The sequence below is a fragment of the Poecilia reticulata genome, linkage group LG14 (assembly GCF_000633615.1).
Source record: "Poecilia reticulata strain Guanapo linkage group LG14, Guppy_female_1.0+MT, whole genome shotgun sequence".
NCBI classification, from domain to species: domain Eukaryota; kingdom Metazoa; phylum Chordata; class Actinopteri; order Cyprinodontiformes; family Poeciliidae; genus Poecilia; species Poecilia reticulata.
The window spans coordinates 7,873,696-7,891,206 of NC_024344.1; the positions used below are offsets into that span (position 1 = coordinate 7,873,696).

Here is a 17,511-nt window from a genome sequence, read left to right on the forward strand (position 1 = left end):
GTTCCCCCTATCTACATGTCAGTGAGGTAACTTATCTGAAGGGAAAGCAATTTACACAGGGATCAAATGCATGCCTGAAAGCATAAGTGACGTGGCTAACATTGGATTGCCGCTCCTCTGGAAGCTAGGGTAAGGAAATGGATGTGGAGGAGGATGCAACACACACAGGTTTTGTATGACGGGTTCAGAGCATATTGGTGATGATGAGACGGTTAGATACAAAATAGATTTGGCTGTGTTGAAAACAACTGGCATTCACAAAGATTGCTATGAGTGTATTGAATATATTACGTTTAGCTGAGTTAATCTTATATAATTTATGCACACAAACCACCAGGAGAGTAGATGCTCAGTTGTTGTTTTTAGAAATGCATCATGTTAGACTATGTGGAGGTTTTTTTGTTTTTGCTTTTTTTTTTTTTTGCATTTCAGAGACAGTACTTCACTTATGGATTTCATCTTTAAGTGCCATAAATTCAGTCACTGCAGCAAGCAGAAATGTGACTTTTTAAAAAAACAAAACAAAACCGTGTTTAAAATACTGTATTCCATCACCAGCTATATTGGATATGGATTATTCAAATGTGTTGGGCTTATTTTTATTTTTATTGCAGTCTCCAGCAATGTTATCAACTGTAACAGAATTGCCCTGCGCTGCAAGGGCCCAATTAACACCATTGCCAAAGAAGATAGCATGCTCAAAATATTTAAGGGCGTTAATGTAGCTTGGACTTTTTCTTGCAGAAAATGTTGCCTTTTTTTCTTTGGGTGGTGTGAGGGGTTAAGCAGTGAGATCTGCTGCAGGTTTTTAGCAAATTCATTACAGTAAATATTAAATAAAAAGAGAATGTCAGTGAGAGACACAATTTACAGTTAGAGTTTAAGATAAATTAAATACATTTTAAGAAAGAACAGAAATGACTTAGCCTTCTGCTTTTGACTAACAAAGAAGGGCTTTTTTTCTAACACATCTTTAAATGGATACACTGCAATGAATTTTGAGTCCTTTAAGTCAAAAATGAAAAGGTCAAGCGCCGCCTGAAAACTATGAGTAAAGTCGACTGTCAGACATGAGCTAAATCAATGTAGACACGTTTACAAACAGTCAGTACAATTTACAACAATGACTTAAATACTGAAAATTATATGAAATTATGTTCTATGTAAAAAAAAAAAAAATCACAAGTGAACTTTAATAGATAAAATATGTGGATTTAACTGTATGTGATTTTTATGTGGAAAAAAATGTTTGTATGAATAAAAAACAGCTACTTAACTTACATTGCCTTTTTTCAAAACATAAACCAAATAAAACTTTCTGATTTTATGTAGAGGGTCTAAAATCTCTTAGTTGTTTGCAGCTACTGATGCTAACTGTGAGGCTGAGGACAGTTTAAAATGTCTCATAAAATTAATTGGTAGAAAAACCTGAATATAAATAGAGCCCAGACTCAGATAGATGAATCTGTAGGGTTAGGCATTAGTCCCTGTTTTAGGTTGTAGATAATCCAAGTTATAGAAAACATGGATATAAAACAGATAATTATAATAAAGATTATTAACATATTATTGGAGCTGTTTTTAGATAAAATGATTGGAAAAAAGTAATGACACTGTATTTAAATGTTTGTTCCTTTATTACCATTTACTGTTTTGCATACAAATGTATCTTGATGAAAAAAAGGCTAATTATTTGCACAGTTCTCACTGCAAGCAAGTAGTGTGCCTTACATTAGAATAATTTAAATTTGGTGGGTTTGAAAAACAATTGCACTAAAGGTAACAGTAAAAGTATTAAATACATTTGGGAGATCAGCACATTGTCCAGATTATTTCCGATATAGAAGATTTAAGGCTGAGTAATACTTGGCTGCAGAACAATGCAGGAAAACAATGCCGGACACATAGAGTTGCTATATTCATTAAATAAGCCCATCCTGTTTTTGTCTAACTTACTTATCCTGCTGCAGTGTTGCATCAGAGCCTGCAGATACCAAAACAAGTTCACAGCGCTTTGTGAAATTGAAGCACACAAAAATATGGCAATCTGAGTGATGATAGACATGGCAAAATGAGCAGACTCCTGGAAAACCATTACTACTGCAGTATAATAAGCATTATTATCATTGTCAATCATTTTCTTAAGTCCTAGAATGGACAGATGCTCCGTTTTCTTTTTATTATGCTTGTTTGTATTGACTTTGTGGTAAAAAAAAAACACATTGAAAATGTAGTATGAAAAGACAATATATTTCATTTTAAATGATTAAATAATGATCAAAATACACCTCACCTACTAGTCACAAGGTAAAATGGGGAGCAAAATGAATGTTTATCATCAAGTTAAGTTTCAGAGGTCAAAATACACCTAACTTTTTTTATTTTAAGTCCAATTAAAGTCTCAGATGTTTGTTTATTTTGTTTTTCCAAGTCTAAATCCAGTCTCAAATTGTTTCCAAATCAAAGTTAAATATCAGCTCTTTCAAGTTATAAACCTTCCATTTTAAGCTCATGTCAAGTCTAAAGACTTACGTCTCAGGTCAAAGTATCAAACCCTTAAGGGAAAAGTCCAACCAAATCCTCAACAATTTCATCTCAGAAGACATCCGGCAAAGGTTCAAGAGCCGGGACTCAAACCTGTGATTGTCTCTTCAAGGACTGAGGACATGGGTTCAGCGCTCTATGCCCTGCACCGCCACCGTGCCCGATAAATCAGAACTTTCCCTTTCACAGGAGAATACGCACATCTCTGTGTAACTCTGTAGCTTACTTTGGCAATTTACATTACACCTTGCAGGTGTTGAATAATTTTTTTTTAGTAAACTCCAGAATCTTTAGAGCATTAGCCAAAGTAAAGTCTTGGGCTAACACTCAAGACTTGAATTTGAGGCTTCGGTGCCTCAAATTCAAGTCCTGACTCCAAGCTCTGAATGCTGAGGTAACAGTTGCATACACACCTGGCGGAGGTTGCGTGTCACTCGCACATCATGCCAGACATTGTCATTGAACTTTCCACTGGCAGGCTCCACCAGCGCTTCAAAGGCCCCAGAGCCCAGGTTGATGACCAGCCACACAGCTCCGTTCCTCAGCGACAGGTTAACATAATCGGCCGACTTCCCGGTGTGGAGCAGCAGGCCATTCCTTTGCAGGGTCCGGAAGGACAGCGTGATCTCATCCAAACTGCTCTGAATGGGAGTCGTGGACAGGTTGTAGCTGAAGAACTCGTTGCCTTTAAAGGTGGCCACCGACTCTTGCTGCCCTGGGAGGGGAAAAAGAAACATCTTGGAAAAATGTCCGTATAATTAGATAAAAGTGTGACTCTGCAAAATGAATGCATTCACATCTGTAGCATGGCTGAGTAAAATATGTTTGGTGGGTAAAAGTAAGGACTAAAATGAGAAGAAAAGACAATATTGCGTGACAAAGCTATTTTAGACACGCTGTCTACATGCATTTAAACTAAATAGAAACAAGTAACTTTACTGTAAAGACTATAACACAATATAGATCGAGCTATATGATCGCTATATGATATTTTTTCACCCTTTTGAAAAATACATTCAGCATTCAACAGCATTGCCATTTCTTCAATATTAAAGTTTATCGTGCCTTGCAAGAGTATACACATCCTCTAAAGGGTTTTTACATTTTGTCATGTTATAAACACAAACAGATGTTTATTTCAATGGGATTTTATAATCCCAGACAAAAACATGGAAGGGCATAATTGTGAAGCGAAAGAAAAGTGTTATATTATTTTCAACATATTTTACAAATACAAATCCGAAAGGAAGGACAAGGACGCTTGTCAGAGTTAGTGAGAAGATGGATGGAGCTAAGTCAGAGTATTCCTGAAAAAACCCTGTTTGAGGAAAGTCCTCCTTTCTTTCTACTTCACATTACGCTCTACATTATGTTGGTCTATAAAAACAACACAATATGGTAAAGTTTAAACTTTTGATATACTTTGGGATAAATCCAAGGGATGTGAATACTTTTGCGAGACAACGTGAAAGAATGGCTAACTAACTTGTGGCTGACTTGGTCAGATATTTATTTCCAAACTTGTCACTGGGTGATATAGATGCACTGTGAAATGTTGGAAGGTTTTCCCCAACACTACAGAGGGCATCATATGGAGGATGAATAAAGACGTTTTTGCTGGTTTGACTGTTGTTCTAGCAGTTTGATTTTCTATTCGAAACCCACTCAAATATATGTGGTAGATAACACTAAAACACATGATAAATATATAATAAAAAACTAAGACAGAAAGACAAATGCTAGATTGACAGACGGCCACTTAAACACGGCATGCTGAGACAACCACTCTTGACTGTGACAAACGTCTCCAGTACAGTACCGACGCTATCATTTCTGCCATTAACCTGTTGTTTGACATTGACATGGATAAAGAGTTAACCAATAAATACCCCCATTTAAAATGTGTAGGCTGTTTCAAGCTTTGTCCTCCGATAGTTGCAGTGTTTGCTACTGAAGAAGCTATTTCAAGCAGGGCGGATAAGCCGTCCCTAAAGCCTGTGTTTGTTTGTTTGTACTGTAAATGTCAGCGCCGATGCTCCAGGGCCAATTTAAGGCTGTGGGTTGACTGGGCCCCATTACTTTCTATTGTTCAGGCTATGTAGGTGCTCAAACACTGTGCACACAACAAATTGATACATTATCAGTGAGGCTCCCTACTGGTAATGCATTCTTACCAAAAACAAAACAACCCAGAAGTAGATACTATATAATTTAAGCTAAAAAAAAATTTACAATTGTTAAGAAATGAAACCAAAACTAGTGCAATCTTTTTTATTTCATTACAACTTCTTACCATGTAGGTGTTCTCTGATGGCCATGACACCAACTTAAAGGTCTTCTAAAAGGGATTATGAGTAATTACATAGGCAGCCTATCTAGAAAGTGGACTAATATCTGCAGAAACAACAAAAATTTCCCAGCATGAGAAATATTTAATACAGTGTTTTTCTTTTTGTCTCAACACCACAAAGACTTTGGCGCTAACTCTGTCGAAACGCTTCCTAAGACGATGGCTGTAGTCGTTATTACAAAAGATGCTTTCCAAGCATCTCTTTTTTTTTTTTTTTGTACATTGCTGCTGACTGGAGGCAATAAGGTGGGGGGAGGCTTTGCTTTCAAACTCTCTTGGAATTAAGCATGAGACCATTGTGCTGAACCAAGATGCAAATAGAAGAACCCTTCGATAGAAAATGAAAGCTCAGCAGAATGTAATGGAAACACCAACAGTCTCCAGGAATCTCTCCTACTTCTCAACTGGATGTCATGTCTTGCTCGTTTTTGTGTCAGCAGTTTGCCTTCTCAGTGATCCTCAACCACATGTGCACTCTATGAAAGCCATTGTTGCCTGTATGTGTGTGTGTGTGTGTGTGTGTGTGTGTGTGTGTGTGTGTGCGCGCCCAAAAATTATGATTTATTGAGCTACTTCAAAAAAGAGAGGCCTCAAACATTATTGGTTTCACATTTTGTTTAACACAATAACAGCAATTAGAGGGATCATATCGAATTGAAAAAATGGGAAAAATATGCAACAATGTGTTACAATACATATATATGTCACTTATTTGGAATCATCATAAAGAGGACTGCTATGATATTTGTCTTTGTCTAGCATGTAACTATCCTAATTTCCCAAAGGAAACAGCATTGTCTAGTATATCAAACTGCCTGTGAACTGATAATTGTATCAATTCATTAATGTTTCTGCCCTTGGATTTAAAAAAGTATCTCATTCAAAGCCATTTTACATCTAAAGATGTCAGATTTCTTTTTTTAATAAGTAAACAGGTAAAAAGATGCTGTATGCTTTACTTTTAGCTGCATTTGATGTTGCGGGCCAAGTACAGCTAACTCACTTTTTCTGCGACTTAAAGGAATTAGAACATTCTAAATAATTTACAAATGTTTTGTAGTTTTAACACAACATATATCCTGCCCTATCCTTAAATTAAATGAAGTAGCTTTTGGTTCAGTTTTAGCATTCATTGCTCTTGTGTTCACGCCTCACATCAACTAAAGTAAATTTGATTAAGCAGAAATAAAGATCAGCTGTCCTGGATGGATTTTCATGACCTTTACTTCTTTTAGCTAAGGTTGCAGTTTGCGTACGGAGTCAAAAGTTTAAAATTATCTTATTGTTTAAAGGTGTGTGAGAAGAAGACAAGGACCATTTTATACACCACGGGGCAGCAAAGAGTAAAAAATTACAGCAAAAAGACAATAAAAACTGGATGTTTATTCAAAAATAAGGAAAAGGCGAGATGTAAGCCTGTCAGGGAAGTTTAAGAGGCCAATAACATAATGGAAGAAGCTGTAAAAATCTAGGTCATGTACTGGTTGTATTTTACATATGACCACAGTCCCTGTTAAATTTGATATGTCTGGAATAAGATGTACATATGAAAAATAGAATCACTTCCTTTAAAACTAAACACTCAGGCCTTAAACCCCTGGACCACAATTCCATAAGGAGAAACATCATACCCAATGTGAAATATGATGTTTTTGTAAAAGTGTTGGAAATTGTGAATCATTTCAATTATCGATTTAGACGCCAAAAACCTTCAGGTGTCTGCAGGAAAAATGAAAAGGTGTTTAAATGAGAGGTGTTATGTATTTTCCAGGCCTAGTGCCATTTTATTCCATAATCAAGTAACTATCTTGCCTTCAGTTGTTATAAAAATGCTTTATGCACCAAAAACACCTTCAAAGAATTGACTTTGAATACATCTGAATACACAAAAAGAATGCTTCAAAGTGTTCACAGCTAAATCTGACAGGAAAATTGTGGGGTCTCCTCAGGAGTGTTGTGGACAGGAGATGTTGTGAAGATCTGGAGGATTTGTAGAAATGTCACATTAGAGGGCGATCAGATATTAATCACTCTATCGGCGAAGATCTGTGACGTTCATAAATTTCCACGAAGAAAAGAGCATGCTGAAACTGAAACAGCAAGCCCTTCAACAAAGAATTAGCTTAGGGAGTTCGTAACCGAGTAACTGCGACTTTCTTTTCTACCCTTATTTCCTCTGCATGTTTGACCACAAAAATGAACACATCTGCTCATTAATATTAACCTTAAAGCAAAGTGTCTGTCAATGGAGCAGCCCATAACCTCATTCTTAAGGGTAAGCGCATGAATAAAAGCAGTGTTCACATACAGCTGGACAATCATCTTAACAATGGGCGACTGCAGATTAAAAAAAAAAAAAAAAAGTAGCTTACCAGCACAGTCCATGGGTGTCTGAATGATTTTACAATTTGCATGACATCAAGGATTTCTGTGCACACCAGCCAATATTCACCCTCCCGAGGTCTGTATGAATCTATCACATCATATCAGAAGTCCATCTCGAACAGCCCCTAAGGCTAGAGCTGGGTAATTGCTAATAACTAATGTTCCTTCAAACATTTAACATCTGAATAAAAATTTGATGTCTCATGTACATGGTATGATATCATTTTAATAACTGTGGGCTGCGTTATGGTTATCACTCGCCGATACAATTCTGTAAATCTTCCTTCTAAAATGAATTTCTCTTTTACATTAATGCATGAAATTAAGCAATTACATATCCCATTCTTCAGTTCATGATAAGTCATATTGTGTGTGGCTCTGGGACACACTTACTGTACAATGTCCTGAATCAGCTATAGAGCAGTTATTCTGAGAAAGCAGAGGATGTGGAAGCATTCAGCGTGTTCAGTCACAGCGTTCGGGCAGCTTAACTGCCCTTAAACATGCAAAAAATGGGCTCCACAATTAGAAAACAATAAAAGCAGACTTTAATCTAAAATATCAGACCCGTGCTTGGCCTCTAGCTGCATAATTTGTAGGTGCAGATAAACCGGGCTAATTTGATTAAGTAATTTAATCAGTATAGCTTTGATATCATAATCAACTGAACACAAAACATGTACATGAGAACATTGAGAGTGCCGCCACGCCCTCTTTTTTCAGAGGATGTGAAAATAACACAAGATGACAGACAAAGCAATTTCAGTTCACAGCTGCAGATTATTCACTTTTATGTCTCTGGGGAAATTGAGTTAAAAAAAAAAAAGAAGAAAAAAAAAAGCAAAGAACACAGGAAGTGTAACGATAACCCAACAGCAGTGTTTTTTTTGTGTGTTTTTTTTCCTGCTTAGGTAACTCATTTTCTCAAGGACTTGGGCAGAATGGGTCATCAAAGCCATGTCTCAAGTAGGTTTCAAGGCAATACAGACAGCCATGGAGACACGAGGAAAACCTGAAGGCACAGCACATGCTTCAAATGTCTATATGTTTGAATTTATATATACAGACAGTGCTTTATAAAAGGATTATCTCCTTACAGATTTCTTCTGTTTTGAGTTTTTTTGGCACGATTGAATATTTCAGACCATCAAGCTAAATTTAACAGTAGACAAAGATAACCTTCATAGAAACTGCAGTTCTCAAAGGATGATTTCATTTATTTGGGGTGTAAGCTATGCAAACCAACTTGTTTCTATGTGAAAAAGTATTTGTCCCTTAAACACACCGACTGTTTGAGAATTGCTACCAAGTGTTTCCTACAATTGGTAATGATTCTTTTACATCATTGCTGTGGAGGAATTTTGGTAAGAAGATCTAAAAAAAAAATAAATAAATACAAAATCCATTTTTTTCAAATTGTGATTTTAATTAAAAAAAAGGAGATGAAGTGAACTAAACCTTCATATGCCCTCTTGTGGAAAAAGTGACAGCCATCTAGCTCCATTAAATGGTTGTGCAGCCTTGGAGGCAATAACTATTAAGCATTTCCTATAACTGGCAATGAGTCTTTTAAATTGCTGTGGGTTGCACTTTCAGTTGCAGAAGTGTTTTAATTCAACCACACTGGTGTTTTTTGAGCACAAAAAGTCTGCTTGAGATTATGCAGCCTCACCTTAATTAAATTATGGGCCAGACTTCGAGTAAGTGCCTCCAAAATCTCCATTTATTTATTTATTTAATTTTGTGCACCAGTCAATGCTGGGTCTACTGATGTGCTTTGGATCATTATTCTCCTGCATAACCCAAGCGTGCTTCAGATTAATGTCACAAACTGATCCGAATTTGTGGTTTCATCAAATAAAGTAGCAAGGTAGTTCCAGATATCACACTACTACTCTCAAGTTTAACTGCAGGTGTGATGTTCTCTATGCATAACAAGTCACACACCTCCCAAAACGTTTCCATTTTTGTCTCGTCACTCCACTGAATATTTTCCAAAAAATTATTGGGAAACATAAAGATGATTTCTTTGGTAAGTCTAAGACAAGACATTGTGTTTTTTTTTTTTCCCCAGCAGTGGTTTTCATCTCAGAACTCTCCCTTGGATGCCATTTTGAAAAGTCTCTTTCATATTGTTGAATCATCAATACTGACCTTACATAATTGATGCAAGTGAGGCCTGCGGTGCATTCAATGTTATGTTTTTTTTTGCTACTTTAGTGAGTTCTTGAGTGAAGTTATCTTTGATATACAAAAAACGTTCATGATCTGAAACATTTTAAATTGACAAAAACGCAAAAGCACAAGAAAACTGTAAGGGAGCAAATACTTTTTCTTAGCACGGTAAACGCATGCAGCTCAGAATTAATTTAGGTCTTATTTTTTTCCCAGTTTAGCAGCAGATGCATGTTTGCCTTCCAAGGTTTTACTCTCACTGCTATGAAAAATGATAAATAACAGCATTGCCAAGTGTGTATTACTGGGCTGCTAGCTCTTTATTAGCGAAACTCCCCAAGGTAAAGATTTCTCTTCCATTTGTGCTTTGAAATCCCCCGCTGATCAATGATCATAAGCAACTCAGTGAGAAATCTGGGTAGTTTTGAAATGAAACCCTGAGAATGAAAAGTAGCAAAAACCTAATGCAAGAATTTATTCCTACCAGGATACAATTATCTGTCTTGATTGTTTTGAAAGTGCTAAAGCTACTTTTGGGATGCGAAACCTTTGCTCTTCATCACTGAATCGTCTGAAAACACCATTAAACCAAACCGAATAAACTCTATTAGCATTAGAAGCATTACCTTGGCGTAAAACTGCAGAGATGAAGATGTTCCAGTAGATCAGTCAGTGGTCAGGACAAGGGTTTGACGGACAAATATTGAGTGAGTAGTGAGAATAACATGAGAGGAAGCATAAAATGAACAGGCAAGTATATGTAAAAAATAAACAAAAAGAGGAGAGGAAATATTAGTGCAGCACAGTAAACTGAATGATCTCTGGGTGTTCAGGTGGCTGGGAGGGAAAAGCAAAACAATAGACCCCATACCTTGGCGGTTTAACATCAGGTGCGCCAGACCTTGAGGGAAAGAACAGAAAAAAGGATACGAAAACAGGAAGTTCATAAAGAGGTTCGGGAGAACAAAAGCATTGTCACAATGTTGGACTGCAGTTTGTGACAGACATCCTTGGGGGTAGGTACGGATGTCAAAGTTCAAACTAAAATATAAGGGGAAAATTAAACTCAAACAGACAAACATCTCAAGGGAGGAGAGGGGAGGCAAGGAGAGAAAAAAACATCTTGACCGGCGCAACCCGCACAGGTAGTTGCTCACACAGATGCTTTTTTCTAATGGAACACATATTGTATGTTTACTAGATGCAGACGTTTGGGATGTGTTACTATACATAGAGGCTGCCGTGTATTGAAAACACCTCGTATAAATAAACCGCACTCTGGTAAAGGCTCATTCAACGATTTTTATTATGTTTTGCAGATGCACAGTTTATTTTTTGAAGTTCTTTGCAAATATATTCATAGCCCTTCAACTTTTTAACCTTCCGGCATATTTAAGAAATAAAAAATAAATAGAAAAAATATATTTGTGTCATTTTATGAAGATTTTAGATGACATTTCAACACAGAGTAAAACATAATGGTGCATTTAAAAACCTAAAAGGTGTGGTGTGTAGTTGTATTGATTTCTCCATGTTCATTGAGGTTCATGTAAACATTGGTGAAGATCACTTTTCAAGTCTTGCCACAGAGTCCCAGTTGGACTCAGGACTGAATTTAGATTAGACTCCATCAACCAACTTTGTTTAAACCTGAGTCTTCCCAATGTAGCCCTTGTTATAAGCTTAGGCACAAGGAAAGACAATTATCTTGTCCTGTATTTAATTCTACCTGGCTTTTCATCAGCTCTGACCACCTTTCCTGTCATTCCTAAAATAAAATATTCCTGCAGCATAATGTCGCCACCACTATGTCTAACCCTGCGTTCTGGTAGTTCTAACCAGAGTTCCTTCGATCACCTTGTAAAGTAGTTTCATAACCCAACTTTGCTTTACACTTCTCTTTAATTTCATCCCTGATCTGTTGTGTTTTCTACTTCACGATGAAGTTTGCTCACTGTTGTCCACTTAAAAACCTCTGAGGCCTTCACTGAACAGCTGGGCTTATTCATTTGTTCCAAAAATTTAAACCATGCATCTCCTTCCATCCATTTCAAAATTACATGATCTTATGTGTTGAGCTGTCAAATAAAATCTCAATGAAATGCATTACAGTTGGTTGTTGTACATTGATAAAAATGCGAAAAGTTAAAGGATGTGAATATTTTTTACAAGGCTCTGTATATTTAGACTTTGATTTTGCACAGCTCTATAAAAGGGAAGGAGCGACACGATTCATCCCAATGGAAAGTAAATGCAAAGTAACGAGGCACCTTACTGCCGGTGACAATGGATAAAATCCTTAGGGGTTTGCCATATGTAGACCATGTAGAGCAAAACGGTGAGAATTACATTCCTGTACGCCTCTGTTCTGTATCCTTACCTCTTCTGTAATGCACATACACATGTGAGGCACAGCAACATCTCAGTAGGTCAGCTGAAAATTGCACAGCATAAGTCACCTGCAACCGTGAGGCCACTGTGCCAATAAACACAAACGGCTCTCATCAGTGCTGCACAGTAAGTCATTCATATTACTCATTAATACTTACATTACCACTATTGTCCCATTTTAGTCATTAGTTAAAACTTTCAGAAGGGCCAGGTTGCAGAAATCTACTCACATGTACAGCTGAACAAGGCTATTAATGCCGCAGCTCTGAGTGTGGAATGAACATAATTACCCCTGGGAGGGTCCTTGCTTGCCAACACGTAGGCTTTTGATAGAGTGTGCCATCGCAAAGCCAGTGACTGAGCCTCTGCTCACTCACAGGATTCAGCCAAAGCCCAGTCTGCATAGCAGACAAAGAGCTGCTGTGTGCACCCACACTGCGGCTGTGCAATCTACATGACAGGCCAATCGATGCATCAACCCAGTCACCAGAAAGGGAGAGAGAGAGAAAAAAATTTTGGTTTTTAGTCGGATATGTACAATCATCTTCCAGAAAACAAACAATATCTGAATATATGACAGAATAAAGAAGGTGTGACAGAAGGGCTTGAGACTCTGGTGTTCAACGGTGGAATCACACTGAGTCAAACTAAATTGTACTGCTATGTGTTTTGTTGCTGCTTGGATGGCCTGCAGGTTGTTGTTGTCATTCTTTTGCATATTGTACTTGCTTTTCACAAACCTACGAGTGATTCACTTTTTCTTTAGATGGCTGGGTTGTGCATGTACAGTACAAAGCTTTCTCTTTCACTCTCTCTCTCTAAATGCGACTGGATTAAGATCCAATTGGTCTCCTCCTCCTCCAGCTTTTCTGCTACAAAGCTGAAGGAAGGTCTTTTGACCAAAACATTTAGCCTCCTCACACCACCAGTTTCAGTAGTGCACTGGGCAATGAAAATCCGCATCTTTCTGAAACGCTGGCAGAGAAAACAGGTCAAGGTGGTTGCCTCGCGAACACACCAGTCGGTGAATTAAGTCTCTGACGATATTTCAAAACACTCGTGTGGATTAGGAGAGGTGTCGTTCCTGCCCTTTCATAGAGGCGGCCAACTATTGAATGTGTGCTTCCTACTTTGCTGCGCCTTCCACCCAAATCTCAGTGAGTGGAAATGCAGAGATAACTGGCTCAGACCTGTAGAGTCCCAGAAGAGGAGAAAGACTGTGGAAATAAGCTGCCCGTCCTACCCATAATCTACCAGCTTTCTATTTTTAAATAAGAAGCAAACTAAACCGCTGAACAAAACTACTTTGAATCGCTACTTAGAATCCTTCTGACTTGGCCTTATAAAGGTCATTTGTTTTTATTGTCAGACAATGGAAAATAACCATCGTCAATTTCTAATTGAACTAGGAAGATGCAAATTGGCTGATTTTTGTTCTGGGGACGCTTCAGGAAATAATTGGTTTGGTTTGTTCATGTTCACATTCTGTGAATAAACATTAGAGATGCACCGAGAAATCTGACGGTAACCGGAACAGAATGATTTCCAACACGACCAACTGCTTTGAAATACAAAAAAAAAAATCATGTTTTTTTCATGAATAAACAAATGCAGTAAATCTTAGTGCTACAAGGTTGTAAACAGCACAAAACTTTTCAGTGTGGAAGCTGTACCAGATGGAAGATTTTTCTCAATTTTAGGGATGAGTGAGCAGCAAAAAGAAGCAACATTAAAGGAAAACTATTATTTCTAGATCAAGTGATAAACTGCAGGAATTCTGTCGCTGATTTAGAGTCCAATTAACAAATTTTGTAGTTTTTTTATATGCTCTTTATATGCTGAGGGGTCAGTAGTTTCATATTCAACTATTTTAATGATCTATTGCAGGTTAAGAATACACTCAACATGGGAAAGGATGACAATCTTTATACTATCAAATAACCCCCCACCCCCCCACATATTTCCAAAAGCACAACAAACAGGTTAGTGCCATCTCTCAATAAACATGTATTTTTATATTCTAATATAATATAAAGGCAGGAAAAAGCTGATTTTCAATAACCAACTGAAACCTACTAATAGTATGAACTTTAAAAGGCCTTCACTCACTCATTTATTATTTCTTCCTGGCTTTTTTTCCAGCTCCACAGCCCTTTACTTTACTTGTGATACTTATTTATTACAATGATTAGTATTTTGATTATGCTAGACCCAGGGAGCTGGAACTTTTCTTTCTGGAATTGTCTGTTAAATGTCACAAAAAATAAATACATTTCACATAAATTGCTAAAAATGCCTGGTAGATTTTTTAATTCTCAAAATTAAAGTATAGTTCAACTTTATTTGAGTACTCAATGCAAAGGTTTGTTGCTTACAGTGTTTAGTTTACAATTAAGACAGTTTAAAATGCCAATTCCAATTGGAAATCATCCACAAATCTCTAATCGGTGCATCTCTAATTCACATCCATGTGCTTTGTATGCATAATGTACATGAATAAAAAAAGAATCCTACCCAAAAACTTCTCTCTGCTTTGCTACAATATTCAAGTCCCAATTATTTCCAAAGCAGCAAATGCCATTACTAAACAGGACTTGGTGAACTGGTACTTTCTCAGTACTGGTTATTTTTTCCACAGCCAGAGGCACCAACCTTGTCACGGTAAAAGCCATCTTGGCACAAAACCTTTACTGGGTGAAAGGAAGGAATTGTTTTCGTCAGGAGCTAAAGGTAAAGCTCTTGAAAACCAATAATCAATCAAAACATTAAGAGCATCACTGATTGTGGTTAGCAATGAAATAAACTTATTTTGATTGGGGATTATGTCAAAGAGTTATTGCTTTTTGTAGCTGTGAAAATCATTTCCAAATCAAACAGTATTTTGCAGTGCATTTTAAAATTATGGTTATTTTAATGAACCCTGCCTAATTACAGTTTCTAAACCTGTAAATAGAGAGCAGCTGGTTATGACTATGTAAAGTATTCACAAACAGACTGTTGTTTTCACATTAATAAATTAAGTTGATGATATTAACATAAATGTTTGGAATAATGTGAAAGATATTAACGGTCTCCATGCAATATGATCTGTGCAGAAATTTAGAATATAACAGAGGGAGGATCAAACATTTACTGGAAGAGAGATTTCAATTAAAGTAATGCCGTAGCACCAAGCTGGCTCTCTGGCTGTGAAAAATGGAACCAGTTACAAACTGGCTCTACTTCTACTTCAGCACTTCAACTGGTTTGGTAAAAAAAGAAAAACCTGTTTCCACTGAGCAAGAAAGCTTTTCACCATTGTTCAGTAACGTGAAATAACAGCGAAAAGCAAAGGGTGTTCCTTGAGACATATTTTCTCCTGTTTTCCTTTTTCTCTGTCTACTGCCCATCATGATTTTCTTTTCACCTTCATCCAACATAGTAGAAACGTGTATTTAGTTTTTTTGTTTTTTTTTTTACTTTTAAAACTCTGAGCTTGAGGAGAAAATACTTTTTGGCATGACTATGTAAAGTGAAAACGATTTATTTGTACTTTTTATTGCAACATTACCCTTTTAAGATGTTCTATCTAGAGCATAAAAACAATTATCTCCAAGCGTTTCGACAAAAACATAAAGTGAAAACAGTTGGGGATGTTGAAAGGCATCATTATTGTGGCTTTAATTAGCAGACATCTGAGAAGAAAGAGGCAGCACAGACGGATTAGGATTTACCAATCTTTTTTTTTTTTTTTTGCCCACAAAAAGTACAACGTTTCGGGGCTAATAGTAATGACGGATTAGACCAAAGTCACTGCTGCTCCAAAATGCAAGCCTACGTGTCCTTTGTCCTTCACAAACTTTAACACTTGTTTTGTCCACCCTCCAACTAAAATTGCATTATTAGCATGTGTTTCATATAAATATATCTGTGTATGCTTAAGATATATATAAGACATATATTTGGAGTGATTTCTCTTTCCATTTGCCTCTTGTGGTGGCTTTCCTTATCTCTCGTTCACAGATCTCGCAGCACGTCAGAGGCTGCTGCACTGTTTCGCCAGCTGAGCAGGCTCCGGCGCGGCCTTTGTGGGGACAGATCAATGCGAGCCCGCGTGCCGCATAATGCAGACGGACAACTCAGAGGACTCACCTGCTAATCCGAGAGGTTTTCACCATCTTAGAGCAGCTCCTCAGACAAATAAAGACTACTCCTGTGCCACTTAAAAACACACAGCAAAGACCAAATATAGCATTTGGGTTACCATCTTTGTCATCTCTGTTGGGAGTAGGCGATTTAGGTAATGCATAGATCGGTCTATTTCAGCTGATGCAAGGGCAACAGAGAAGACTGGCTCCTTCTCACAGGCTGGTGTGAAGGACAGAAAAGAGGCATCTGGTGAATGTGTGTTTTTTTCCCCCCCCACTCTTGTCAGTGTTGTTTCCATGCGTTCTGCAATGGGGGATTGTTTCCGTGTCAAGCTTTAATCCAATAAACATTCTGATGTGCTCTTTTTTTTTTTGCGCATGTCATTTGATATTCCTTGCAATTTAGCTGTAAGCAGAGTCCTGACATCTTTGCTCACATTAGTAATGATTAATGCTTGTTTTTGCAATTTGTGCTGAGATGAAACCCATTAAATGTTGCTTAAAAATAAAAATCACATATCTCTGTGACTAAGTCTTCAAAGCAGCAGAGAATCTACACTAAGGCAACCATCGCCACACATTCTGTTCTCATGCTTTTTGAGCTCCACGCACCTGCAGAGCTTTGCTGAAGTGTCCGTAGCACTTCAACATTTTCACATTTTGTCACATTACAACCACCTGCTTCTGTATATGTTGATGAAATTTGATAGGCCAACACAAAGCACTGCATAAATGCAAAGTTGAAAGAAAACCATACATGTTTTTCTTAAATTTCTCATAAAAATCTGAATAATTAAAAATAAAAAAAGTTACTTTGTCTCAGTATCCCTGAATAAAGACCAGGGAACTTTAAGAGCTGCATTCGCGTTTGTGAGGCTATGACTGTATGCACTGACATACAGTCATAGCTATAATTGCTTAATAGACTGCAGATAATTTCAATGGCTTCTTTTAACCATTATTATTACAAACTATGTTTTACTTAATATTGCCCATTCCTAAGATCTCTGCTACTCTACACAAAGGTTGACTCAATGTACCAGATTCATTCTGAAGGCGCTTGGCTATGCTAGCTTTTATTTAGAGTAACCCTACATAAAATAAAATCAAGGCCAGAGTGTTTTGGTTTTAGTTTGTGAAACAATGTAGAAATGTTGCAGCGTTTCTTTTCTGCTTTAGAACAATTTTTTACTTTGTATTTGTAACGTGACAAAATGGGAAAACATTCAAAAGGTATGAATTTTTTTGTCTATTTTGTCGTCATATGGCAAACTGTGTGTGCCAGAGGTAGGACTTCAGAAAACAGGTGTGTGTATGGGTTTGGCATCTTGTGTAAGCTACAGTGATTTATAACGTGCACCAGAGCAGCACACCTCATACTGGTCTCCTGAGTCCGTTGGCTGCCCTTTCACCAGAACCGTGAGTCCTTACTGGGGGGGAGATGGATGTATCTCTCCAATGTCGACTAAACAAATCTCCCAACTCACGCTCAATCTTCATTTCAGCTCGGTATGCGCACCTCATTAGAAACCAAAATGT

General features: G+C 37.3%; 1 protein-coding gene across 7 annotated transcripts in view; it reads right to left on the reverse strand.

Annotated features, from left to right (window-relative positions):
• nrxn2a (neurexin 2a) overlaps positions 1 to 17,511 on the reverse strand; it is a 169,197-nt gene that overhangs the window by 111,408 nt on the left and 40,278 nt on the right. For 6 of the 7 annotated variants that reach the window (XM_008427082.2, XM_008427078.2, XM_017308569.1 and 3 more), the window contains exons 4-6: positions 10,326 to 10,355; positions 10,081 to 10,092; positions 2,958 to 3,259 (exon numbers count right to left, since the gene is read on the reverse strand). In XM_008427082.2, coding sequence (XP_008425304.1) covers positions 2,958 to 3,259; positions 10,081 to 10,092; positions 10,326 to 10,355 — 344 coding nt within the window. The remainder of the gene's footprint in view (positions 1 to 2,957; positions 3,260 to 10,080; positions 10,093 to 10,325; positions 10,356 to 17,511) is intronic. The other variant, XM_008427079.2, reaches the window with a different exon arrangement.